The 26671-nt window shown below is 51.5% G+C and overlaps 1 protein-coding gene across 5 annotated transcripts in view; it reads right to left on the minus strand.

Moving 5' to 3' along the window:
* The window catches only part of SEPTIN7 (septin 7), a 495709-nt gene that overhangs the window by 104407 nt on the left and 364631 nt on the right, over nucleotides 1-26671 (minus strand). For all 5 annotated transcript variants that reach the window (XM_085607478.1, XM_085607476.1, XM_085607479.1 and 2 more), the window contains one exon: nucleotides 5726-5822. In XM_085607478.1, the coding sequence (XP_085463604.1) occupies nucleotides 5726-5822 (97 nt within the window). The remainder of the gene's footprint in view (nucleotides 1-5725; nucleotides 5823-26671) is intronic.

Below are 26671 nucleotides of genomic sequence, written 5' to 3' on the forward strand. Positions count from 1 at the left end.
TCACAGTATGGAAGCAGGCCCTAAAGAACATGAAGCTGACACTTTGGTCCGACAACAAAGGGGTGGTGCAAGCGATTAACAGAGGGACAGCCAGGTGCCCCAATACTCTGAGACTAATGCGCCGACTGATTAAATTGCAGTTGGAGGGCAACATAGACCTGAGAGCTCGCCACGTACCGGGAGCAGAAAACGAGGTGGCGGACGCCCTGTCCAGAGCAAGAATGGCAAGGTTCAGGGAGCTAGCGCCCAGCGCGGAGCGGAACATGACCCCCTTTCCGGAGCCACTATGGGACCTGGCGGGGTTGACCTATCAGAACTGATTGGCCAGGCTCTCACCCCGGAGGCTAGCAGGAGGTATAGGAAGTACGTTAATACCGTAATGCTAGTGGGCGGCATCCAGACCCTGGGCAATGTGGAGGCGACGGCCAGAGCAACCGGAGTATTCATACAGTGGGCGTTTAACGCCAACAAATCCAGGTCATGGGCGCAGGCCCACCTGGCTGCGGTTTCACATTACAGTAAACTGATGACCGGCCACGACCCCGTTGCATCCCACTACATCAAGACGGCAATGAAGGGATGGAGGCGCTCGGAGGGCACAAGGAGGGATAGCAGGCACCCGATAGACTACACTAGGCTGGGCAGGCTAGTGGGGGCATTGCAGGGAGTGGCCAAGGACGACTTTGAGCTCCTGCTCTTTAGGGCGGCTTTTACGACCGCCTTTTTCGGGGCATTCCGCCTCAGTGAGCTGGTGGCGCCAGCAAAGGCAGGGGCAGCAGAGCACTGCCTGCAAGCGGGCGACGTGGCCCCCGTGGCAGGGGAAATGGAGATCCTGCTGAAACGATCAAAAACGGACCAGGCTGGCAAGGGGGCACTGATAAAGCTACGATGCATCAGGGAACAAGACTGCTGCGCAGTATGCTGCCTGCTGGCTTTTATGGCCGTACGCCCGGCCGGGGAAGGCCCTTTGTTCAGGCACAGGGATGGCACGCACCTGAGCAAATTTCAGTTCAAAGCAATGTTGCGACTCGCGCTCAGCAAGGCAGGGCTGCCGCCAGCGGCCTTCGGGTCCCATTCATTCCGGATAGGGGCTGCCACGACCGCCGCGCTGCATGGGATGAGCGAGGCGGGGATCCAGGCGGTTGGGCGGTGGCGGTCAAGGGCATACCGCACCTACGTAAGGCCCCAGCTGCTGTGAGCTACAAGGCGGCTGGGGAGGGGAAGCGGAGGCACCCCCCCCAGCAGTTGGGCACCCACATGACAATTTTGTTGCTGTCCCTTTCACCAGCAGGACGGAAACCACGTCTGGTGTGGGTGGTAGGCCACTCGTTTATAAAGCGGATGCAAACCTGGTGGCGACGCCTGGGCCACAAGCAGGACGGACGGCCAGGGGACACATGCGTGCGGTGGTACGGACAACCAGGGATGAGGTGGGACCAGCTACCGGCCGCCCTGGCAGAACTACAGGCAGAGGCGGTATGGCACCCGGACGTCCTGATTATCCACTTGGGAGGGAACGATCTGGCCAAACTGGGGAGGAGAGCACTCCTCCACGACATACAGCGGGATCTCACGGAGGCAGCCAAAGCCTTCAGGAGCACCACCGTGATTTGGTCGGAGCTGATCAGCAGGAAGGTATGGCGCGGGGCAGAATCCCAGAAAGCGGTCGAGAACTCTCGGAAGAAGCTGAACCTCACCGTAAGCAAATTCTGCAGAATCAATGGTTTGGAGTCAGTCAGACACGGGCTCATCCACACGGGCCGCCCAGAACTCTACGCAGAGGATGGGGTGCACCTCTCTGAGGAAGGTATGGGGGTCTTTTGGAGCAACCTCTGGGGCGCCATGGCTATGGCAGGTTGCAGGTGACGCCGTCTCATGAGAGGGGGGAGCCGCAGGAAGACGGGAGCCTCCCTGGCGGCGTGGCGGAGAACGACGGGGAGAACAGTCGGTACGGTGGCACACCGGAGGGCGGTGTGCCGGGACAGGACCACTCACCTTGGGATGCCTCACGGCTGGGCGAGTGGACCGAAAGGTGCGAGTAGGGCCACTCACTTTGGGATGCCTCACGGCTGGGTGAGTCGGACTACCAAGAGGGGGTAGCAAACGGAGACGGCGCTCGCAGCCCAGCCCCCGCCGGTTGGCAGGGCACAACACGAGTCCGGCAAGGTAGCGAGTTGTGGCCTAACTCCGGGACAGCTGCTACACCCCCCACGCAGGAAAAAGGGGAAACCCAACCGGAAAGAACCGACAGAAGGACCAAGAGACAAGACTGACATGCCAATAAAGTTTTTACCAAACTGCCAGTACAACTACATGTATTCCTAATAAAACTGCGGCCAACAAATGACCACCACAAGAAGTATGTACGTTGGCTTATTTGCACAAGGGATACAACGGGGGGAGAGTGCCCCGGGGAGGGGAGAATGGGCTAAGTGCGGGGGTTATCGCAGAGGCAGCCCCCAACGGGGGCATAAGAGGCCGGCGCCATAACCAACGCCGGGCCCCCTCCCCACCCCCGCAAAAAACCGGTTTTTGGCGCCAAGAAAGCGCCCACAGGACAGGGGCTACCCGCCCCCTCCCCCCCCCCCGGCCGCAGCCGCCGGACTGGCGCCAACCCCCCCGGCCAATGGGGGCCTTAGCGCCTACAAACGGCCCAATGATGGGCAAGCACCGGCGGGGGCGAGCGACGCTGGGGGGGGGGATATAAGCATGGCTCCCCCAAGCTGGCTACTACACTTGGGAACGGGGGAGCAGCACCGGCGAAGGACCCGCCTTTATCTTTGCCCACCCACCCACACCTGAGGAACAGCTATGTCGCAGGGCTGCGGAACAGGCAGGACGCTGGGCGGAGAACGACGGGGAGAACAGTCGGTACGGTGGCACACCGGAGGGCGGTGTGCCGGGACAGGACCACTCACCTTGGGATGCCTCACGGCTGGGCGAGTGGACCGAAAGGTGCGAGTAGGGCCACTCACTTTGGGATGCCTCACGGCTGGGTGAGTCGGACTACCAAGAGGGGGTAGCAAACGGAGACGGCGCTCGCAGCCCAGCCCCCGCCGGTTGGCAGGGCACAACACGAGTCCGGCAAGGTAGCGAGTTGTGGCCTAACTCCGGGACAGCTGCTACACCCCCCACGCAGGAAAAAGGGGAAACCCAACCGGAAAGAACCGACAGAAGGACCAAGAGACAAGACTGACATGCCAATAAAGTTTTTACCAAACTGCCAGTACAACTACATGTATTCCTAATAAAACTGCGGCCAACAAATGACCACCACAAGAAGTGTGTACGTTGGCTTATTTGCACAAGGGATACAACGGGGGGAGAGTGCCCCGGGGAGGGGAGAATGGGCTAAGTGCGGGGGTTATCTACATTTACACGAAGCAGCTGCAGTGCATAAAGAAGTATAGCAACTGTGATCCTGACTCCTGTGGCGGCGGGGTGAAAGACATGGCTAAAAAGAACAACATATTATTTAGGCGTTTTGTTGTTTTTAAACCTTTACAGCTACTGCATGTAAACTAATGTGCACACTTTCAATAAAAAAAAAAAAATGCAAATTAAAGCAATTGGTGGGAAATGCATTCTTTTACATTATGAAATGTCAGTTGGTTATTGCGAATACTTCAGATGTCTATTTGTGAGACCAGAGTCACAGAATTGAATACTGGTTGGAGCAGTACAGAAGAGTGACTTGTGTATTTATAGTGCTATGAGGTCCCAGCACGTAACAGAAAGCCCTATAAATATGTAATGAATATGATCTAACAAGTGCTCTCAAAGAATACATATTAGTAATAGCTAACCAGACAGTATCTAGTGCAGACATTATTATAAATCCATTAAAAGGACACTTTCGAAAACTCAGCCTCCTTAAATAACCTCTCAAAAAGAATACACCTTTTTTGATCTTGATGCTTGATGAGACTACATAAATTAAAGCAGTTTAGACCGAACCCACCTTCACTCTCACACAGAGGAACCTCCAGATATCCCTTAACAATTCAGAGATGGTTGCTTTTAACAAAAAGTACGCAACGGCTTTTGTGAAATTTAAAAAAAAACACATGGACACCTTGGTCCCCATGCACCAGGCCGACTTGAACCCCTGTTTATATGCAGATGTCCTTTCAGGTGCGTCGAAGAGGTGGCAGGAGGAAGGAGCCCCAAAGGGTCATATTCAGAGCCTTAGTTGCCGGACCCCTGGGGCATCAGAGTAATGACTCAAGAGAAAGAATAAAGGAGCAAAATCCATGGGTAACATCAAAGATAGCCTAGAGAAGGACTTCCTCATAGAGATGCCCTCAAGAATGTGTTGAGAAATGCGGGCTTTTTTTTTTTAAAGGGCAGTACTACCATTAGTGAAGCACATGCATTTGCACTGGGACAATGGTGGGGGGCATTTCACCCCAATTATGGATAGGGTATTCGCATAAAGTGGGTGGGAGTCTTTTCCTTGTTAGCACTGGGGCCCAGATCACCCTTCCTGCACAGAGAAAAGGTCCAAGCAACAAAGAGGCAGACAGTCTGCTTTGGGTTTCAAACACAGGAGTTATAACCCAGTGGAGTAGGCAGGTAAGTAGGTATCATTGGTGCAGCGGCATTAGGGCCAAGGGGTATGAGGACTCACCTAAACCCGTTTTATGACTTTGTATTAGGGCTCAGTCCACCCTTGCTGTGCCAGTGTGGCTTTGGACATCAGACCAATGCCCCAAGAGAGGGAAACATTGAAGCAGAGGAGACACCTTAGCTTAGGCCTCAGAGTTGGCAGAAAGAAGGATGGGAGGTTGGGTGGTTAACAAGAGGCTGCTTCGCAAGGCAGTAGCTCATTACTAAGGCAGGTTCAGTGGGACTTGGACCCAGGAGTGTGAGGGGCCCACTGCATCACAATTATGACTGTCTTACTTTATAATATTGGCATGAGGGAAAGCACCAATGCTGAGGCCACCCATGCTGCAATGAGGCGGGCAACACGTGGGAGCTCATTTTCTCTGAAAAGTAGTGCGTTTCAAGACTGGAGTGAAGGCCAGACTTGGTGGGGAAGGGGTGAAAGTGCAAGCAGGGATAGCCTGCTACTCAGACCCTGTGCAGGTATCAGTAGAGCAGAAGGTGCGGTCTCACTGCAGCCCAGAAGCGTGAGGGATGTTCAAGACCCAGTTGGTTAAAAGTCTTTTTTTTTGTCTATTTCAGATTTTTTTTATGTATTTGCACTTTCAAAAGTCTCACATTTAGTGTGGATTACGAGACACTGAAAAATAACCTTGGGGAATGATTTTATAAGCTGCACCCTCTGCGTTCACCCCTGCCAATCCCATGTTTTCCATACATTTTTGGAGGGGTGGCCAGACTTCAAAACATTTTGGATAGGGGAACTCAGTGCAAAAACAGTTGAAGACCTCTGACTGTAGGATTACCCATTCAATATCTTTAATAAATAATCAATACCAACCACTAGGTGACATAGTTAAGCAAAGGATGCCAACGTTTTACACGCACAAGCTGCATACAAGACAAAACTATGATCGTGATGGTAAACGAGAGTCAGATAAATACCTGCGAAATAGGAGATGGAAAGCGCATCAAACAGAGGTCGATTCGTGAGGGGAAAAAATGCCACTGAGCTGACCACTAAGAGTAAAAAGTGGTGGTAGACTGCAGCATTAAAAGAAAGATCAGCAGCATTTAGGAGAATAGCTATAGGTAACCGAGGCGTGCAAGTCCTTACCTTCTGCTACTCCCCAAGGATACTGCCGTCCGCGGACTCTTTTGCCATTCACTTCAATTGTAGTATTACTACCAACCACAGCAAGAGGTAAACGGTCCTAAAAAAGAGAGGATATTTAAAGAGGTTGGTTTATAAGCTACTAAATTAAATGTTTTGAGGTGTGGGTGGTACGTCAGCAATGAGTAAAGTCTAAACAGAAAAACATGAAGCAAAATTTGATTTCTTTTCATATTGGCATTGCAAGAATAATTTGGAAACAATTTAATAACCTTAATAACCACGTTGCCGACAACATGGGGGTAAGGTGAGCCTAGGTCAGGACCGGTGTTGACTCTTTGAAGATCTTACACAGCATGCACAGAGTGAGGAAGCAGGCAGGGGAGACCGCGTTAAACTGTGATTTCATGATCTTGTTAATGGTGATTCGAAGGTTTCAGGTGAGGTCAGAGGGAATCGGTGCGGGCCCTTGGTCTAATGGCCACCAGGAGTCGTTCCATGTATTGCTGTTGTTGTCGAAGATTAGTACTTCTGTCTTGCCTGATTTCAGCTGCAGGCAAGTGTTCATCCAGTCGGCGACTCGTCATGAATTTTTGTGAAGTTGGTTAGGGTGGTGGTGGGGTCGTCAGTGAGTGAGAGGATTAGTTGGGTGTCATCTGCATAGGAAAGTATGTGGCGACTGCGGGATGCGACTATGTTGGGTAATGGGGTATTATATTTGTTGACGCGCGTGGGTCTTTGGGATAAGCCCTTGGGGACATCGCCAGTGATCTCCTTGGCTTCGGAGGTGAAAGGTGGGAGGTTGATCCTCTGGGTTCTACCGGTGAGGAAGAAGGTGTTCCATCTGAGTGCGTCCCCTTGGATGCCAATGCTGTGGAGTCTTTTGATCAGCATGTTGTGGGATACAGTGTCGAAGGCTGCCAAGAGGCCGATGAGGATCAGAACTGCTGTTTCTCTTTGGTCGAGGAGGGTTCGGATGTCGGTGGTGGTTGTGATCAGGGGGGTTTTAGTGCGGTGATTGCAGCGGAAGCCCAACTGGGATGCGTCTAGTAGCTGGTTCTGCTCCAGGTGTGCCATGAGTTGCTTGTTGATGATCTTTTTCAGTACCTTCACTGGGAATGGAAGCAGGGAGATTGGCCAGTTGTTTGTGTGTTTGGTGGGGTCGGGGAAGGGTTTTCTGAGTAGTGGTCGGACATCAACATGTTTCCAGGTGCCAGGAAATGTTGCGGTGGTGATAGAGGTGTTGAGCAGGGTTGTGAGTTCCAGGCCAATCCTTTGGTTTACGAGCTTTGGTTTACGAGGTTGATGGTGCGGTGCGGGGATGGGTCTATGGGAGCTCCCAAGGAGGTGGATTTTATTGTGAAGGTGGTGTCCTGGGTGGAGAGGAGGTTCCAGGTTGTCTGTCTGTGGTTTGTTTCGATTGCGTTGGTGGCGTATCTGTCGAGGAAGTCTGTAGGTGTGGGCTGGGGTTAGAAGCTTCTGTATATGGTTGTGGTCTTGTCATGTAAGAAGTCAGTGAGGGTGTGCCGATGATTTCGCTGGCAGCCGAGTTGGAGAACTCCTTAACAATGTTGAAAAGTTCCTTGGTGGTGTTTCCGCTGGTTTCGATACGTACGGCTCGAACGGTCTACTTTGCTGCCCTGAGCAAGGGGTGGTAGAAGTTAAGAAGTTAAGAGAGGTCTTAAAGGCTGCCATTTCGGAGGTGCCTTTGCTGGTGCGCCATCCCCTCTCTAGCTGTTTGCTGTCTCGTTTCACTATTCTGAATTATTAGGTGTACCAGCTGGCCTTTTTTTTGAAGATTTTCTCTGGAAGTCGCTCTTGATGAGAAAGATGCTCTCTGTACAAATGGTTATCCAGGCATACAAGTTCTTCACTCCCTGTTTGAGGTTGGTGGTGGGGTTGGAGGTGTTGAGTGCATCAACGGCTGGTCTTTGAGATTTTGTTCCAAATCTTGGGGAGGGGGGGGGGGGGGGGAGAGGGGGGACTGGTCGTCTTGGGGTGGCGTTGCAGAGGCTGGAGATGCTGAAGTGGACAATTAAGTGATTGGTCCACGTGAGTTCTGAGGCATGGCTCTATTTGACGATGCTGCTGGAGGCAAAAATAGAGTCCAGCGTGTGTCCTGCAGTGTGCATAGGGTCGTGGATGTTCTGAATCAATCCGAGGCTGCTCTTACTGTTGAGAAGGTGTTGATGTCACTGGGTTAGTCAAAGTGGAAATTTAGGTCGCCGAAGATCTAGTCCTTGGAGTTGAAGGCTAGGGGCGCAATGAAGTCTGTGATGGTGTTACAGACGCTGGAGCGCTGGCTTGGGGGTCAGTATGCCAGAGTGCCTCTGATGGTTGCCTTGTCGTACATGTGGAGCTTTAAGTTGAGATGTTTCATGGGGGTGGTGGTGGTGGTGTACTGTATGGACTCTTTGTGGATGATGGCTGTTCCTCCTCCAGGCTTGTTGGTGCGGTTCTGGTGAGTGATTTGATATCCGTTAAGGATCGCTGTGGCTATGTCTAGGCAGATGTGTGGTTGAGCCAGGTCTCAGTGAGGAAGACTATGTCAGTGGCAATGGTGGTGATGAGGTCCCATAATTTGGTGGAATGCTTGCATAGTGATCTTGTGTTGAGAATGGAGCATGCAAGTTGGTGTTTTTGTTCAAGTGGTGTCTGTGGTACGTTCGGGGTTCAGGTGGTAGGTGGGCTGGTGTGTGTGCTGTGGCAGGTGAAGTGGCAGTGGGTGCAGCTGAAAGGTGCTACAGTGGAGAGTTTTTCACACGAAGGGCAGATCACACAAGGGTAAGAGGAAACAGGAGCGTGTTTTAAGGGCATCTGTGGAAAAAGGATACCTCTAACTAGGCTCCCTTACAACAGCGGTGTCAAATGCTCAAAAAGTTTTATTTTCCCAAGTCAACAAATCAAAAACAAACAAAAAAGAACCCCACCTCGTTATGTGGAATTACATCATTGCTGCACAAACAAATCGGGTTTAGGGCCTACTGCCACAATACATGTCGAGAATGCTAGGCGGCCATCACTGCAGAGGGTGCTTAGGCTCAGGCAGACAGCTAAAGCGCTCTCTTCCAGAATGAATAAGCATTTGCAATACAATAGGTATCGCATTTACGCACGTTTGAGCTATTGGCATTGTAAATGACAATGCCTTTTATTTAGGTTTTGGTCTTTAAAACATAAATAAAAGACATTGTCATTTACAATGCCAATAGCTTCAACTCGAGTAAATGAGAGACCTATTGCATTGTAAATGCTTGTTCCATCCCAGCTACTTGGCACTGCCCTGCATGGGAATTCCTACCTGAAGAATGACAATGCTGTCCAGAACTGCCCATTCCTTTCTGACTTCAGTGACCCTGCATGATCTACACTTTTACCCTTACATTATCAGTACTTCGAGGTTTTTTGCCCAAATATTCTTCTGGGGGACAGTTCCATGGATTTACAACACAGTCTGTAAACAAAGGCCATTACACTACAAGTCTTTGCTCATAGGCAGTACCACTGGAATAACGCAATATTGTGGCCGCTGCGTTCTTGGAGTATTTACATATTTTCCACACTTGCCGCATGAATCAGATCTTTTGTATCAGCTGCAAACATTGATTCTAGCTCAGATGGATCAAAAGAGGCTTTAAAAAGCATCAGCCGTGGTACCCCAAAGGAACACATGCTCTGCAAAGATTAACTGTCACCATTTCGTTATTGATGGCTGTATTCGGGTGTTAGAGTGCTGCTAATGAGGAGAAACGTTTGCCCAGACAGTACTACGGTGTTGTAAAATAACAAAAGAGCAAAATACTGCGATAGAATGTGCCATATTACGCTGCATCATTGCACCTCTTCTGTGCCGGATTACGTTTGTACCTCTCCAGTCCCTGTAGCACCGGTTCTGACCTCGGTCTCAGGCTCTAGAGCAGCTCTGCTGACTTGGTTCTCTGGATCTACAGCAGCTGTGCTGACCTGATTCTCAGGCTCTACAACGGCTCTGCTGACCGGGTTCTCTGGCTCTAGAGCAGCTTGCGGACCCGGTTCTCTGGCTCTAGAGCGACTCTGCTGACCTGGTTCTCTGGATCTAGAGCGGCTCTGCTGAGCTGGGTCTCAGGCTCTACAGTGGCTCTGCTGACCTGGTTCTCTGGCTCTACAGCGGCTCAGCGGACCTGGTTCTCTGGCTCTAGAGCCTCTTGCAGACCTGGGTCTCTGGCTCTAGAGCAGCTCTGCGGACCTGGTTCTCTGGCTCTAGAGCTGCTCTGCTGACCTGGTTCTCTGGCTCTAGACCAGCTCTGCGGACCTGGTTCTCTGGCTCTGGAGCAGTTCTGCTGACCTGGTTCTCTGGCTCTGGAGCAGCTCTGCTGACCTGGTTCTCTGGCTCTACAGTAGCTTAATGACCTGCTTCTCTGGCTTGACAGCAGCTCTGCTGACCTGCTTCTCAGGATCTACAGCAACTCTGCTGACCCGGTTCTATGGCTCTACAGTAGCTTAATGGCCTGCTTCTCTGGCTTGACAGCAGCTCTGCTGACCTGGTTCTCTGGTGCTACAGTAGCTTGCTGACCTGGTTCTCTGGCCCAGTTCTGTGGCCATAGAGCAGCTCTGGTGACCTCGTTCTCGGGCTCTACAGCAGCTCTGCTGGCTGGGTTCTCTGGCTCTACAGCAGCTCTGTGGACCTGGTTCTCTGGGTATAGGGTGCCTCTGCTGACCTGCTTCTCTGGCTCTACAGCAGCTCTGCTGACCTGGTTCTCTGGCTCTGGAGCAGCTCTGCTGACCTGCTTCTCTGGCTCTAGGACGGTTCTGCTGGCCTGGTTGTCTGGCTCTAGAGAGCTCTGCTGACCTGGTTCTCTGGCTCTAGAGCCGTTCTGCTGACCCGGTTCTCTGGCTCTAGAGCGGCTTTACTGACCCGGTTCTCAGGCTCTAGTGTGGCTCTGCAGAACTGGTTCTCTGGCTCAAAGAGTGTGTCTGCTGACCTGGTTCTATGACTCTACAGCAGCTCTGCTGACCTGGTTCTATGGCTCTACAGCAGCTCTGCTGACCTGGTTCTCTGGCCCAGTTCTCTGGCCATAGAGCAGCTCTGGTGACCTCGTTCTCGGGCTCTACAGCAGCTCTGCTGGCTTGGTTCTCTGGCTCTACAGCAGCTCTGCTGGCTTGGTTCTCTGGCTCTACAGCAGCTCTGCTGGCTTGGTTCTCTGGCTCTACAGCAGCTCTGCTGACCTGGTTCTCTGGCTCTAGACCAGCTCTGCGGACCTGCTTCTCAGGATCTACAGCAACTCTGCTGACCCGGTTCTATGGCTCTACAGTAGCTTAATGACCTGCTTCTCTGGCTTGACAGCAGCTCTGCTGACCTGGTTCTCTGGCCCAGTTCTGTGGCCATAGAGCAGCTCTGGTGACCTCGTTCTCGGGCTCTACAGCAGCTCTGCTGGCTGGGTTCTCCGGCTCTACAGCAGCTCTGTGGACCTGGTTCTCTGGGTATAGGGTGCCTCTGCTGACCTGCTTCTCTGGCTCTACAGCAGCTCTGCTGACCTGGTTCTCTGGCTCTGGAGCAGCTCTGCTGACCTGGTTCTCTGGCTCTAGGACGGTTCTGCTGGCCTGGTTGTCTGGCTCTAGAGAGCTCTGCTGACCTGGTTCTCTGGCTCTAGAGCCGTTCTGCTGACCCGGTTCTCTGGCTCTAGAGCGGCTTTACTGACCCGGTTCTCAGGCTCTAGTGTGGCTCTGCAGAACTGGTTCTCTGGCTCAAAGAGTGTGTCTGCTGACCTGGTTCTATGACTCTACAGCAGTTCTGCTGACCTGGTTCTATGGCTCTACAGCAGCTCTGCTGACCTGGTTCTCTGGCCCAGTTCTCTGGCCATAGAGCAGCTCTGGTGACCTCGTTCTCGGGCTCTACAGCAGCTCTGCTGGCTTGGTTCTCTGGCTCTACAGCAGCTCTGCTGGCTTGGTTCTCTGGCTCTACAGCAGCTCTGCTGGCTTGGTTCTCTGGCTCTACAGCAGCTCTGCTGGCTTGGTTCTCTGGCTCTACAGCAGCTCTGGTAACCTGGTTCTCAGGCTTTAGAGTGGCTCTGCTGACCTGGTTCTAGAGCGGCGCTGCTGGCTTGATTCTCTGGCTCTAGAGCGGCTCTGCTGACCTGGTTCTCTGGTTCTAGAGCGACGCTTCTGACCTGGTTCTCTGGCTCTACAGCGGCTCGGCTGACCTGGTTCTCTGGCTCTACAGCGGCTCGGCTGACCTGGTTCTCTGGCTCTACAGCGGCTTGGCTGACCTGGTTCTCTGGCTCTACAGCGGCTCTACTGACCCGGTTTTATGGCTCTAGAGCGGTTCTACTGACCCGGTTCTCAGGCTCTAGAGCGGCTCTACTGAACTGGTTCTCTGGCTCTAGAGCGGCTCTGCTGAACTGGTTCTCTGGCTCGAGAGCGGCTCTGCTGAGCTGGGTCTCAGGCTCTACAGTGGCTCAGCGGACCTGGTTCTCTGGCTCTAGAGCATCTTGCAGACCTGGGTCTCTGGCTCTAGAGCAGCTCTGCTGACCTGGTTCTCTGGCTCTACAGCGACTCGGCTGACCTGGTTCTCTGGCTCTACAGCGGCTTGGGTGACCTGGTTCTCTGGCTCTAGAGCAGCTCTGCGGACCTGGTTCTCTGGCTCTAGAGCTGCTCTGCTGACCTGGTTCTCTGGCTCTAGACCAGCTCTGCGGACCTGCTTCTCAGGATCTACAGCAACTCTGCTGACCCGGTTCTATGGCTCTACAGTAGCTTAATGACCTGCTTCTCTGGCTTGACAGCAGCTCTGCTGACCTGGTTCTCTGGCCCAGTTCTGTGGCCATAGAGCAGCTCTGGTGACCTCGTTCTCGGGCTCTACAGCAGCTCTGCTGGCTGGGTTCTCCGGCTCTACAGCAGCTCTGTGGACCTGGTTCTCTGGGTATAGGGTGCCTCTGCTGACCTGCTTCTCTGGCTCTACAGCAGCTCTGCTGACCTGGTTCTCTGGCTCTGGAGCAGCTCTGCTGACCTGGTTCTCTGGCTCTAGGACGGTTCTGCTGGCCTGGTTGTCTGGCTCTAGAGAGCTCTGCTGACCTGGTTCTCTGGCTCTAGAGCCGTTCTGCTGACCCGGTTCTCTGGCTCTAGAGCGGCTTTACTGACCCGGTTCTCAGGCTCTAGTGTGGCTCTGCAGAACTGGTTCTCTGGCTCAAAGAGTGTGTCTGCTGACCTGGTTCTATGACTCTACAGCAGCTCTGCTGACCTGGTTCTATGGCTCTACAGCAGCTCTGCTGACCTGGTTCTCTGGCCCAGTTCTCTGGCCATAGAGCAGCTCTGGTGACCTCGTTCTCGGGCTCTACAGCAGCTCTGCTGGCTTGGTTCTCTGGCTCTACAGCAGCTCTGCTGGCTTGGTTCTCTGGCTCTACAGCAGCTCTGCTGGCTTGGTTCTCTGGCTCTACAGCAGCTCTGCTGACCTGGTTCTCTGGCTCTAGACCAGCTCTGCGGACCTGCTTCTCAGGATCTACAGCAACTCTGCTGACCCGGTTCTATGGCTCTACAGTAGCTTAATGACCTGCTTCTCTGGCTTGACAGCAGCTCTGCTGACCTGGTTCTCTGGCCCAGTTCTGTGGCCATAGAGCAGCTCTGGTGACCTCGTTCTCGGGCTCTACAGCAGCTCTGCTGGCTGGGTTCTCCGGCTCTACAGCAGCTCTGTGGACCTGGTTCTCTGGGTATAGGGTGCCTCTGCTGACCTGCTTCTCTGGCTCTACAGCAGCTCTGCTGACCTGGTTCTCTGGCTCTGGAGCAGCTCTGCTGACCTGGTTCTCTGGCTCTAGGACGGTTCTGCTGGCCTGGTTGTCTGGCTCTAGAGAGCTCTGCTGACCTGGTTCTCTGGCTCTAGAGCCGTTCTGCTGACCCGGTTCTCTGGCTCTAGAGCGGCTTTACTGACCCGGTTCTCAGGCTCTAGTGTGGCTCTGCAGAACTGGTTCTCTGGCTCAAAGAGTGTGTCTGCTGACCTGGTTCTATGACTCTACAGCAGCTCTGCTGACCTGGTTCTATGGCTCTACAGCAGCTCTGCTGACCTGGTTCTCTGGCCCAGTTCTCTGGCCATAGAGCAGCTCTGGTGACCTCGTTCTCGGGCTCTACAGCAGCTCTGCTGGCTTGGTTCTCTGGCTCTACAGCAGCTCTGCTGGCTTGGTTCTCTGGCTCTACAGCAGCTCTGCTGGCTTGGTTCTCTGGCTCTACAGCAGCTCTGCTGGCTTGGTTCTCTGGCTCTACAGCAGCTCTGCTGACCTGGTTCTCTGGCTCTAGACCAGCTCTGCGGACCTGCTTCTCAGGATCTACAGCAACTCTGCTGACCCGGTTCTATGGCTCTACAGTAGCTTAATGACCTGCTTCTCTGGCTTGACAGCAGCTCTGCTGACCTGGTTCTCTGGCCCAGTTCTGTGGCCATAGAGCAGCTCTGGTGACCTCGTTCTCGGGCTCTACAGCAGCTCTGCTGGCTGGGTTCTCCGGCTCTACAGCAGCTCTGTGGACCTGGTTCTCTGGGTATAGGGTGCCTCTGCTGACCTGCTTCTCTGGCTCTACAGCAGCTCTGCTGACCTGGTTCTCAGGCTCTGGAGCAGCTCTGCTGACCTGGTTCTCTGGCTCTAGGACGGTTCTGCTGGCCTGGTTGTCTGGCTCTAGAGAGCTCTGCTGACCTGGTTCTCTGGCTCTAGAGCCGTTCTGCTGACCCGGTTCTCTGGCTCTAGAGCGGCTTTACTGACCCGGTTCTCAGGCTCTAGTGTGGCTCTGCAGAACTGGTTCTCTGGCTCAAAGAGTGTGTCTGCTGACCTGGTTCTATGACTCTACAGCAGTTCTGCTGACCTGGTTCTATGGCTCTACAGCAGCTCTGCTGACCTGGTTCTCTGGCCCAGTTCTCTGGCCATAGAGCAGCTCTGGTGACCTCGTTCTCGGGCTCTACAGCAGCTCTGCTGGCTTGGTTCTCTGGCTCTACAGCAGCTCTGCTGGCTTGGTTCTCTGGCTCTACAGCAGCTCTGCTGGCTTGGTTCTCTGGCTCTACAGCAGCTCTGGTAACCTGGTTCTCAGGCTTTAGAGTGGCTCTGCTGACCTGGTTCTAGAGCGGCGCTGCTGGCTTGATTCTCTGGCTCTAGAGCGGCTCTGCTGACCTGGTTCTCTGGTTCTAGAGCGACGCTTCTGACCTGGTTCTCTGGCTCTACAGCGGCTCGGCTGACCTGGTTCTCTGGCTCTACAGCGGCTCGGCTGACCTGGTTCTCTGGCTCTACAGCGGCTTGGCTGACCTGGTTCTCTGGCTCTACAGCGGCTCTACTGACCCGGTTTTATGGCTCTAGAGCGGTTCTACTGACCCGGTTCTCAGGCTCTAGAGCGGCTCTACTGAACTGGTTCTCTGGCTCTAGAGCGGCTCTGCTGAACTGGTTCTCTGGCTCGAGAGCGGCTCTGCTGAGCTGGGTCTCAGGCTCTACAGTGGCTCAGCGGACCTGGTTCTCTGGCTCTAGAGCATCTTGCAGACCTGGGTCTCTGGCTCTAGAGCAGCTCTGCTGACCTGGTTCTCTGGCTCTACAGCGACTCGGCTGACCTGGTTCTCTGGCTCTACAGCGGCTTGGGTGACCTGGTTCTCTGGCTCTAGAGCAGCTCTGCGGACCTGGTTCTCTGGCTCTAGAGCTGCTCTGCTGACCTGGTTCTCTGGCTCTAGACCAGCTCTGCGGACCTGCTTCTCAGGATCTACAGCAACTCTGCTGACCCGGTTCTATGGCTCTACAGTAGCTTAATGACCTGCTTCTCTGGCTTGACAGCAGCTCTGCTGACCTGGTTCTCTGGCCCAGTTCTGTGGCCATAGAGCAGCTCTGGTGACCTCGTTCTCGGGCTCTACAGCAGCTCTGCTGGCTGGGTTCTCCGGCTCTACAGCAGCTCTGTGGACCTGGTTCTCTGGGTATAGGGTGCCTCTGCTGACCTGCTTCTCTGGCTCTACAGCAGCTCTGCTGACCTGGTTCTCTGGCTCTGGAGCAGCTCTGCTGACCTGGTTCTCTGGCTCTAGGACGGTTCTGCTGGCCTGGTTGTCTGGCTCTAGAGAGCTCTGCTGACCTGGTTCTCTGGCTCTAGAGCCGTTCTGCTGACCCGGTTCTCTGGCTCTAGAGCGGCTTTACTGACCCGGTTCTCAGGCTCTAGTGTGGCTCTGCAGAACTGGTTCTCTGGCTCAAAGAGTGTGTCTGCTGACCTGGTTCTATGACTCTACAGCAGCTCTGCTGACCTGGTTCTATGGCTCTACAGCAGCTCTGCTGACCTGGTTCTCTGGCCCAGTTCTCTGGCCATAGAGCAGCTCTGGTGACCTCGTTCTCGGGCTCTACAGCAGCTCTGCTGGCTTGGTTCTCTGGCTCTACAGCAGCTCTGCTGGCTTGGTTCTCTGGCTCTACAGCAGCTCTGCTGGCTTGGTTCTCTGGCTCTACAGCAGCTCTGCTGACCTGGTTCTCTGGCTCTAGACCAGCTCTGCGGACCTGCTTCTCAGGATCTACAGCAACTCTGCTGACCCGGTTCTATGGCTCTACAGTAGCTTAATGACCTGCTTCTCTGGCTTGACAGCAGCTCTGCTGACCTGGTTCTCTGGCCCAGTTCTGTGGCCATAGAGCAGCTCTGGTGACCTCGTTCTCGGGCTCTACAGCAGCTCTGCTGGCTGGGTTCTCCGGCTCTACAGCAGCTCTGTGGACCTGGTTCTCTGGGTATAGGGTGCCTCTGCTGACCTGCTTCTCTGGCTCTACAGCAGCTCTGCTGACCTGGTTCTCTGGCTCTGGAGCAGCTCTGCTGACCTGGTTCTCTGGCTCTAGGACGGTTCTGCTGGCCTGGTTGTCTGGCTCTAGAGAGCTCTGCTGACCTGGTTCTCTGGCTCTAGAGCCGTTCTGCTGACCCGGTTCTCTGGCTCTAGAGCGGCTTTACTGACCCGGTTCTCAGGCTCTAGTGTGGCTCTGCAGAACTGGTTCTCTGGCTCAAAGAGTGTGTCTGCTGACCTGGTTCTATGACTCTACAGCAGCTCTGCTGACCTGGTTCTATGGCTCTACAGCAGCTCTGCTGACCTGGTTCTCTGGCCCAGTTCTCTGGCCATAGAGCAGCTCTGGTGACCTCGTTCTCGGGCTCTACAGCAGCTCTGCTGGCTTGGTTCTCTGGCTCTACAGCAGCTCTGCTGGCTTGGTTCTCTGGCTCTACAGCAGCTCTGCTGGCTTGGTTCTCTGGCTCTACAGCAGCTCTGCTGACCTGGTTCTCTGGCTCTAGACCAGCTCTGCGGACCTGCTTCTCAGGATCTACAGCAACTCTGCTGACCCGGTTCTATGGCTCTACAGTAGCTTAATGACCTGCTTCTCTGGCTTGACAGCAGCTCTGCTGACCTGGTTCTCTGGCCCAGTTCTGTGGCCATAGAGCAGCTCTGGTGACCTCGTTCTCGGGCTCTACAGCAGCTCTGCTGGCTGGGTTCTCCGGCTCTACAGCAGCTCTGTGGACCTGGTTCTCTGGGTATAGGGTGCCTCTGCTGACCTGCTTCTCTGGCTCTACAGCAGCTCTGCTGACCTGGTTCTCAGGCTCTGGAGCAGCTCTGCTGACCTGGTTCTCTGGCTCTAGGACGGTTCTGCTGGCCTGGTTGTCTGGCTCTAGAGAGCTCTGCTGACCTGGTTCTCTGGCTCTAGAGCCGTTCTGCTGACCCGGTTCTCTGGCTCTAGAGCGGCTTTACTGACCCGGTTCTCAGGCTCTAGTGTGGCTCTGCAGAACTGGTTCTCTGGCTCAAAGAGTGTGTCTGCTGACCTGGTTCTATGACTCTACAGCAGCTCTGCTGACCTGGTTCTATGGCTCTACAGCAGCTCTGCTGACCTGGTTCTCTGGCCCAGTTCTCTGGCCATAGAGCAGCTCTGGTGACCTCGTTCTCGGGCTCTACAGCAGCTCTGCTGGCTTGGTTCTCTGGCTCTACAGCAGCTCTGCTGGCTTGGTTCTCTGGCTCTACAGCAGCTCTGCTGGCTTGGTTCTCTGGCTCTACAGCAGCTCTGCTGACCTGGTTCTCTGGCTCTAGACCAGCTCTGCGGACCTGCTTCTCAGGATCTACAGCAACTCTGCTGACCCGGTTCTATGGCTCTACAGTAGCTTAATGACCTGCTTCTCTGGCTTGACAGCAGCTCTGCTGACCTGGTTCTCTGGCCCAGTTCTGTGGCCATAGAGCAGCTCTGGTGACCTCGTTCTCGGGCTCTACAGCAGCTCTGCTGACCTGGTTCTCTGGCTCTACAGCAGCTCTGCTGACCTGGTTCTCTGGCTCTGGAGCAGCTCTGCTGACCTGGTTCTCATGCTCCACAGCCCTGCGCTAAAACACTGAATACAAATACCAGACAAGCTGTCGCCATTGTGAAAAACCATATAGTACTTACCGACTAATGAAGGAGACAGTGTAACACCGCAAGTAAAAGATCCAGACCTGATGGGTGGTCCCAAAAGGAGACACGGCGGTAACAAGGAGGGACTAAGAAGCCTCATCAATCGGAAGCCAGCATTTACCATGGAGGATGGTGCCAGCCAATGAAAAATACGGGCGGGGCTTCCACACTGCTTCTAAAACATACCCGAATACAGCATGCCTCGCAGCACGAGCAGCGCATGCGCTGCTAAGCTAGCTCGACCAGCTGAGATCGCAGGCGCTGTGACTGGATTTCTTCTTGTCCATCATACAGTGCTCTCCGTTTCAACAGAATGGCAACCAAATACCAACATAGTATCCGAGGAACTCATTCAAAATCTGGCTTACTAAAAAGAGGCAGTTCTAAATTCTAAACCTCGACTCCAGGTCCACGTCAGTGACAGATTTGTAAAATGTCTCAAGATAATCACGTTTTTTTCCAGATTTTTTTGGGTTGCAGTTTTATATAGCGCTAACTTGACCCAAAGGTATCGGAGAGCTTTACATGCGCACCAGTTGCATTACGGACAGACCCATTCATTTTTTAGGTAGGGGAGACAAAGTGATTTGCTCAGAATCACAAGATGCTTGAGCCTCACGTCAGACTCGAACGTGGTTCCCTAGCTTCAAAGTCGGCCACCCTAACCATTAGGCCACATCCTCGGGCTTCACACGTCCACTTGTGTGCATAAACGATTGAGTTAAGCTACAACCAAACCTGGATTTCAAGGAAAACGGAAGCTGCACTGGTTGGGGCTTTGCCTCAGCGCAACCTATTTTGCAAATGCAGCAGCTATGGAAGGAAGGCAGCAGAACTGAGCAAACAAATTATGGATCCAGAACCTGTAGTGGACACTGTTAGCACTGCCGATCGCGAAAAAACACACCTTGCAAACATCAATCAGACACGATGTGCCCGGGGGAACCAGCTACCCGTGCACAATATACGAGTACACTCAAAAGAGAAGAGTACCTCAAAGAGCAGCAAAGACACGGGTGGGTTACTCACTGGCTGAAATAAAGTCTCAGCTGCGAACGCTGTCTATGTACATACACGGGGGTAGACCTTTCAGACGGGTCCTGCACGTCATTAGCACATGGACTTTGTTTGGGTATAGGTGCATGTGGGCTAGGGTGACCAACCGTCCGTAAATTTCACGGACAGTCCGTAAATTGGACCTCACGTCCGTTGTCCGTGAGGATCCTTTTTACGGACGCCTTTTGTCCGTAATTTTAGGCATTTCAGGAAACAGATCTGTTCCCCTGCGAGGCCTCAGACCCCTGATGGGGCCGCCTCGCACTCCTCCGAGTACAAGAGCAGCCCCACCCCGCCCATTGTCATTCTGTGTCGGGCTGATTGCCACATACAGAATGACAATGGGACAGTCTGGGCTGGCACAGCATGTGGTGGCCTCCTCCAGCCTCGGTCCAGGGCAGGGCATTCTGTCACCTGGAAGTGCAAAAACGCCCATGCTGCTGCTACCTGAGAATCCAGTTAATGAAGGAAGGCAGTGAAAGAAGATCAAAGGAAAGGATTATAGTTATAGTATAGCAGCCATGGTTGCTGCTTTTTACTTTTATGCAACTAACAACCATTGACAAAGCCAATAGTTCTGGCTTGTTGTAGGTGTAACGTTACTTGTTCTAAGTGTACCGTCACTTGTTGTATTATATATCTGGATGCAATGACACAAGCAACAAAAATACCAGTCGGGCGGCACATTATATTCAGCACTGATTTTTAGTTTGTGTTTTAAGCCACGCATTTTATTACATTAAACACCCTTTTGGAGAGACCCCCATAGTTTTTACATCCCACTTAAAGCTCTGGAAACAACACCATGTCAAAGTCGCCCCACGTCCAGGCACTGTGCATCATGCATGACTCATGCCTTCCACTTTTTCAGATTGCCTAAGTGCAGGGGCATAGTGAACCCTGCCCCACCCCACCCCTTGCTTTAGGAACTACAGCGAGGGTGGAGTTCTTGATGGGTCTCATAATTAATGTGAAAAGGTGAGTGAATAAGTAAATGAAGGGATGGGTGGAGAGATGGGTGGATAGATGAGTGAAATGATGGATTGATGGATGAGTGAAATGATGGATGGATTGATGAATTGATAAGTGAAAGGGTGAATTGATAAGTGAAAGGGTGAATGGATGGGTGGATGAGTGAAAGGGTGGATGTAAGGCTGGATGAGTGAGTGAAAGGGCAGGTAGATGGACAAAAGGATGGATAGATGAGTGAAGGAGTGAAATGGTGGATGGATGAGAAAGGATGGATGAGTGAAAGGATGGATGAATGATAGGTTCAATGGATGGATTCATGAGTGGGTGGGTGGATGGAAGGATTGATGGCTAAGTGAAAGGGGATTTGAAAGAGAAAGGGGGATGGATAAATGAATGACTGAATGGGTGAATGGGTAGAAGGATGAGTGACTGGATGGATGAATAAGTAAGTGAAAGGATGGCTGGATAGGTAAATGGCTGGATGGATGAGTGAGTGGATGGATGGATGGGTGGAAGAGTGGATGGATGAGTGTACGGATGGATAGGGTGAAAGGGTGGATGAATGGATGATGGATGAGTAAAAGGGTGGATTGAGGGATGGATGAGTGAAATGAAGGATGGAAGGATACGTGATGGATAGGCTTGTAAATGGATGAATATGGACATGGATGGGCACATAGATGGAAGGACAGAATGAATGGTGAAAGACTGAATGATGGATGAAAGTATGATTACACATTGTAAGCCCCATTATCTTAAGCAACATTTCCTATACATTGACACTCACATTTATATGAGTGATTGTCTCTATATAATGTGTGTGTTGTAACGCACTCCAACACTCTGCCCCACATACTTGGGATGAGTAGCACTATAGAAGAAATTAAATACACGTGAGAGAGGGTCTATGTGAAGATGAGGGGCGCCATTGGAGGGTGGTATCAAGGCCGGCCTGGCCGAACCGGGCATTGGGCGTTTTCTCTGGGAGCTGGAAAGGTGGGGGCGGTTTTGTTATCACAAAAAGACCTGCACATTTGCTTAAAGCTGCGCGCACACTGACAAACCATGAAGTGCACAATTGTATCAACCTAATATAAACTTACTTTCACTTGTACTTTAGTAGTTGTCTATTTACTTACTTATATACTATTGCGCAACCTTCTGTGATGTGTCTGTAAAACGTACCTTTTGTCCTGAATTTTGACCTCCTGTCCTGAATTTTTGTCCTGAATTTTGACCCCTTGTCCTGAATTTTTACACTCACTGTCCTGAATTTGCACCCATGTCAGTTGGTCACCCTAATGTGGGCGGTGTTACACCCTTAATTGTACACAAAAACTTTCGCAAACTAGGGCTGCTATACTGAAGAGCGAACAGAACAAACTATCCTAATACAAAAGGCGCAAAATACAAATACTCCATGAGGCACCATAGATTTCACCTCGTGGGCCTACTCTGATCACGGAAGCAAGTGACAAGCAACATCCTGCCCGTGCGCTTTGTGGAAACATAAGATCTGTAAAATATGCTGGCAGGCTCAGAGACTGCTCTTACATCGGGTTGAGATCCGAATAAAACCTATTTATAGAAGAGCGCACTTGGCTCCGGGTTCCTTTTCCTTGGTTAAGGGAAGAGGGGTGGAATGTGGCACGGCTCCAGGAGCGAGAACAGATCTTTCCCGAGAAAGATTACACTTGGCAGCTAATTGGAACTAATGTTCCATACGCTACTGCTCGACAACAAAACAAGGAGAAGAGGTTACCCCGGCCCCAAACTTTGAATAAACACGGAATATTCCATTCGGGCTGGCCCTTCAGTTACTAGAGAGCACGCGCGAGCGAGGTATGCTCTACCTCCCAGCAATGCAGCTGTTGACCACGGCGGATGCTCTCCACACAATACCATCACCAGGATTCACGTCTCAGTTCAGTGACCTCCAAAGGTAGCTCTTAAAAGGGAATGTGTACGAGCAACATTTGTGTATGCCTGGTGGGACGGGATTGGTCCCTGCGTTGTATTCGGTGTGTCCCTCTACACTCAGTGTCGAACTGCATTTAAATATGAAAGCCTGAATTTTTCTCACACAGGCCTAGCATGTGCGTCGAGGCCTAGGACTGTCCCTGGCAATGTGAGGTGCTGGACCAGTCTGTGCTTCACATTGGACTACTATTACAGCCCAGGGTTCATCACTAAGTAGTGGGGGCAGCATACCATGTTTTGTGATTTATGGGTTGACAAAACCTTTTCATTGTGTCAGTGCGTTTAGTCTTCTCACCCTACGTGTAAAATTCCACTCTGTCCGACTCATCACTGAGCACTGACATCCTGTGTGTATGTTGAGTGCATTTGCCTGTGCAGTGAGCCTGGACTCTGTGTGTTGAGTGCATGTGCAGTGTGTGTGGTTCTGTCTGCCTGTATTTTGGGCCCCCGGTTTAACATGGCACAAGATGGAGGGTCAGGATAGCTTCCACAAACAATGTATTGCTTGTATTCTTGTGGCTGACGGGTGGAGACTCTACACTGACGTGAGGAGGATGGAGATCGGGCTTGCTTTCAAAATTCCATGAAGATGTTATGCATGTGTCCAACAGTGGGATCCAAACCATCCCACATTGTTCCAGTCTCGGGTTTTTCTTGACCAAGGGAGGGAGTGGTCCCTCGTGTACTCAAACAACTACTGTTTGACCAGGCTTTATGTCTGCCTGACAGCCAGTCTCCCACAAGTGAGGTGACATCTTGTGAAGTCACCACGCTCTGCAGGAGGAGTTGAGGATCTGCCTGAAAACACTTGAAGCCTGGATGCCACCTGGGAGAGGAAAGAAGAGTTTCTTAGCCTGGCGGAGGTGAAACTGTCTGGGAAGGAGAGGCCCATCGTGTTCCAGGCATGAAGAGCACTTGTAGGAGGCTGGCGAGCTTGAGAGTACAATCCAGGAGTGACGTGTAGAGAAGGGGGTCCAATGGTCTCTGTACATAGTGCCTTTGGGAAGCTGCAACAACGCCCGTACCACAGCAGGTCATCTCGAGTTAAACCAGCCACCTGAGACAAGTCACAAAGAGTAGTACTGATGCCGCCACCAAGTACATTCCAGTGCAGGCGAAGCCCCAAACTGACCAGATTGCTGCAACTGCCCTGCACGAAGGAGAACTCGGCCTCAAGGCCGCAACTCCCAACAGCAATAACTGGTATGCCGCTTCAAAGCCAACCGCAGACCATCACCGTAGCAGGAGACTGCCTATGCACACCTCTAAGCATTCTGCACCAGAGGCTGGACCATGGCTAGAACCTAGCTTATGGGACATTAGCTGCGGGATCCCCCAACTCGGAGGGAGGACGATTACAAGGGAAAGGAGCTTACCTCATGTTTAGCACAACTTACCACAACCCTCTATGGTGAATGACCGAACTGTGTTATATTGATTTTCGCAGTCAGATTAAAAAATACTTTTGTCTTAAAAGATGAGAATTTGGGCTGGACATTATATTATACTGTTTTTTGACTGTGGGGTTTTGAGAACCTGCCACCCAAAAGGCGGTGACTGCTTGCACTCGCTAACCTTAGAGATTTGTTCGGAAACGGTTGTACTCGGCCCAGTTTGTACAGCCATAGTGAGATGGCCCCAGTGGCAAATGACCTCAACCACCACACCTGGGGCTGAGTAGCTCCGGTCTGTCCTGTGCCCCTCCCCGACAGGATCTGACAGTGTCAATAAATATCCTAAAAGATCTATCAAAGTACTGACCATGCTTATTTTAATCACTCTATGTATAGGTCTTTCTACTACGAAAGTAAACTCTGTCCCGTAATCAAAATAAAAACAAACTACTCAAGAATGATGAAGCGGTCGGCTATTACAAGGATGTGGAAAAAGTCAAATAACTTTAGAGGAGAATGGTTTGATTTTCAATATGAACAAGAAAGATAGGAGAAGAGGATTACTCAAGCTGTAAGACTGGTTAAATAGTAAAGTGGAAAGGGCCGATGACTTTCTCACAGCAAGTTAATAAATGGCCATTATTCTCGTATAACACTTGCTGCTTCCTAGCGCTGCAGCACTACGTAATGTAGCAATTACATTGTTCTTAAATCACTTGCCTGGTAAGCAATAAAGTCAGAATCAGCCCTTAATTTATTTGGCGCGAGACATGTCCATCACACGAGACACCAGCCGCAAATGCTCAGTTGAGTGCCTGCTTACAGAGAGCTTAAAACCGCTGCAGAGGAAGTAATCCAACAACACGCAACTCGTTTGCTGCTTTTCATCTTTTTGGGGAGGTTTCTGTAAAACCTTGTTAGGCCTGGCTAGAAAAAGCTGCAGCTGTCGAGAGAACAGGAAGCACATGTCTGAACTGCTGAGTTTCTATTTTGATCAAATGTGATGCCAGTCGCTAAACTAGCAAACTGGGTCTTGGTTCCAGGGATGTAGTAGTTCTACATTTGGGGAGGCATGGAATCCTCATCAGCAGTGCACAAACAACTAAAAGAAACTGGGCAGATTGAGACTGCTTCGTTTTAAAAGCCCCCCTGCCGGAAAGGTGCACTCTAGGGAAATAAAACTGCCCGAATTTTGAAGCGGTCACCAAGAGGGGGGAGGCGGGGAGTCAATCTAACGCCTTTATATCTGCATTTGTCATGTCGGCGTTTTCGGAAAGTACCCCTAACCATGTTCACCCATTTTCGCTGGTACAGGAGTGTGCTTATGAACCATAAAGGAGAAATGAAATGATTAAATTCAGTTCTGTATGTGCAGGTGAATCTCACATGACTTCTTTACACCTATGTAACTACTTGTATATTTCTGTTACACTGAACTTTTAATTCTGGCATATAGACTGCTTTAGCTTTCTTAATAGCCTCGTGTAATTAAAACGCATTATATAAAACATACACATAAATATAAACCTAAAGGGGGCCTTTAGGTCAGTCCTGTGCGTACACTGATCTATTCAAACGTCATTCAAATTTTGCCTCAATCTACCTCAACATACAGCATGGAGAAAAAGGTGGGCGCACTTCAGCCATTTGCTCTCCCACATTGTGAGTAATGGCATTTTGCTTAAATTTTTTTTCTTAACAAAATTTTATTGTTTTCAATTATAACCAGCTGTCTGTCACCAAATATGACAAATATTCAATCGCGATAAATTGTAATGCTCTGAACAAAACCTCTAGTCCTCCCGGACTCAGTATCTTAGACTTTCCCAATATGTAATAGCAAAACTACCAGATTGAGGATGTTGTCACATCAACCCTTGCATCATCCTGTGCATCTTAGGTCTTTGGTAGACAAATTTCAGTTACTCCCTTATAGGAACAACAGAACTCCCCCTCCCCCCCAACACCCGCTTGCTGGGCATGCTATAAGTTAGAATGCAGCATTCAGACTTTTTCCCCATCGTGGAATCCAGAGTGTGTTGGACGAAGCCCTTTTATGATTATTACTCAAGCCCTGAAATCCTCTATGAGCGCACATTTGAGGAAGGACCACGTGCTCACGGTATAGGTACTCATTACAAGGTCTTGAGTGTTGTCTGTGTAATCAGGATGTATGCGAGGGTTTTTTGAGCAGCGTGCCATCTGTTTTTTTCCAATTCCTCCACTAATGCCTCCCACGCCCTGGCAGCCTCGAGGGATCCCTGACCCTGCCTGGCATCTTTAAGTCAGACCGCCCCCTCATAACCCGACCAACGTAAAACTTCCCTTCTCCATCCTTTAACACTAGGCCTGCTCTGTGTCTTCCAGTGCCGGGCAATCTCCCTTTTGGCCAAGAGGAGCGCCAGGTCCTGGAAACTACTATTTACTTTAGTCATGGGGTATGTGGGAACCAGTGGAGGAGACAATATCCTGGTGTGCAGCGGACCTCCCTTTCCACTACCCAGAGTACGCATCATCAAATGTGAATAATGGACAATTTGAAAACCAAGCATACGCCTGTTGAAATTACTTAAACAAGGCATTTAGGAGCTAGGCCTGGGCGGTAAACTCAGCTCCGTTCACAGGGTTTGCAGACTTTACTGAACTCCACGCTCCGCGTATTAGCGGAGTGCTGAAAACTCCACTTCGCGTAGTGCAGCAGAGTTTTTTCCCTGCTCGCAAATGGTAAGTTCGCGAGCGCGAGCTACAGCTTGGGTAGAATTTATACCAGAGCGTCAGAAAAACCAGCGCGAACAGCAGTTCACACAGCACTCGGCTACTTGCGGAGCTTTGCAGAGTTTTTTTGTCACTAAGCGGAGTTCTGCATAGCAAAACTCCACGAACTACGCCCAGGCCTGTTTAGGACCCGGGATCTCCACTTCAAACAATGTGTCCTTGGCTTTGTGGTCAGCAACTGGAAAACAATTCTACTGTGAACACTGATGTGTCTTTCGAAGAATAACAGGCGCAAAACCATTTAAGGCCTATCACAGACCTCAAAACAGGTCAGAGTGTCAACATCCTGTGGATACGAAAAAAACGGTCTTTGTCATCCTCTGTGAAATTCATATGTACAAAGTGTCACTTTCTAATACAGAGAAAGCTTGCAAACAACTTATTTCCCCAGTTTTAAAAAGGTT

The sequence above is a fragment of the Triturus cristatus genome, chromosome 5_2, assembly GCF_964204655.1.
Source record: "Triturus cristatus chromosome 5_2, aTriCri1.1, whole genome shotgun sequence".
NCBI lineage: Eukaryota > Metazoa > Chordata > Amphibia > Caudata > Salamandridae > Triturus > Triturus cristatus.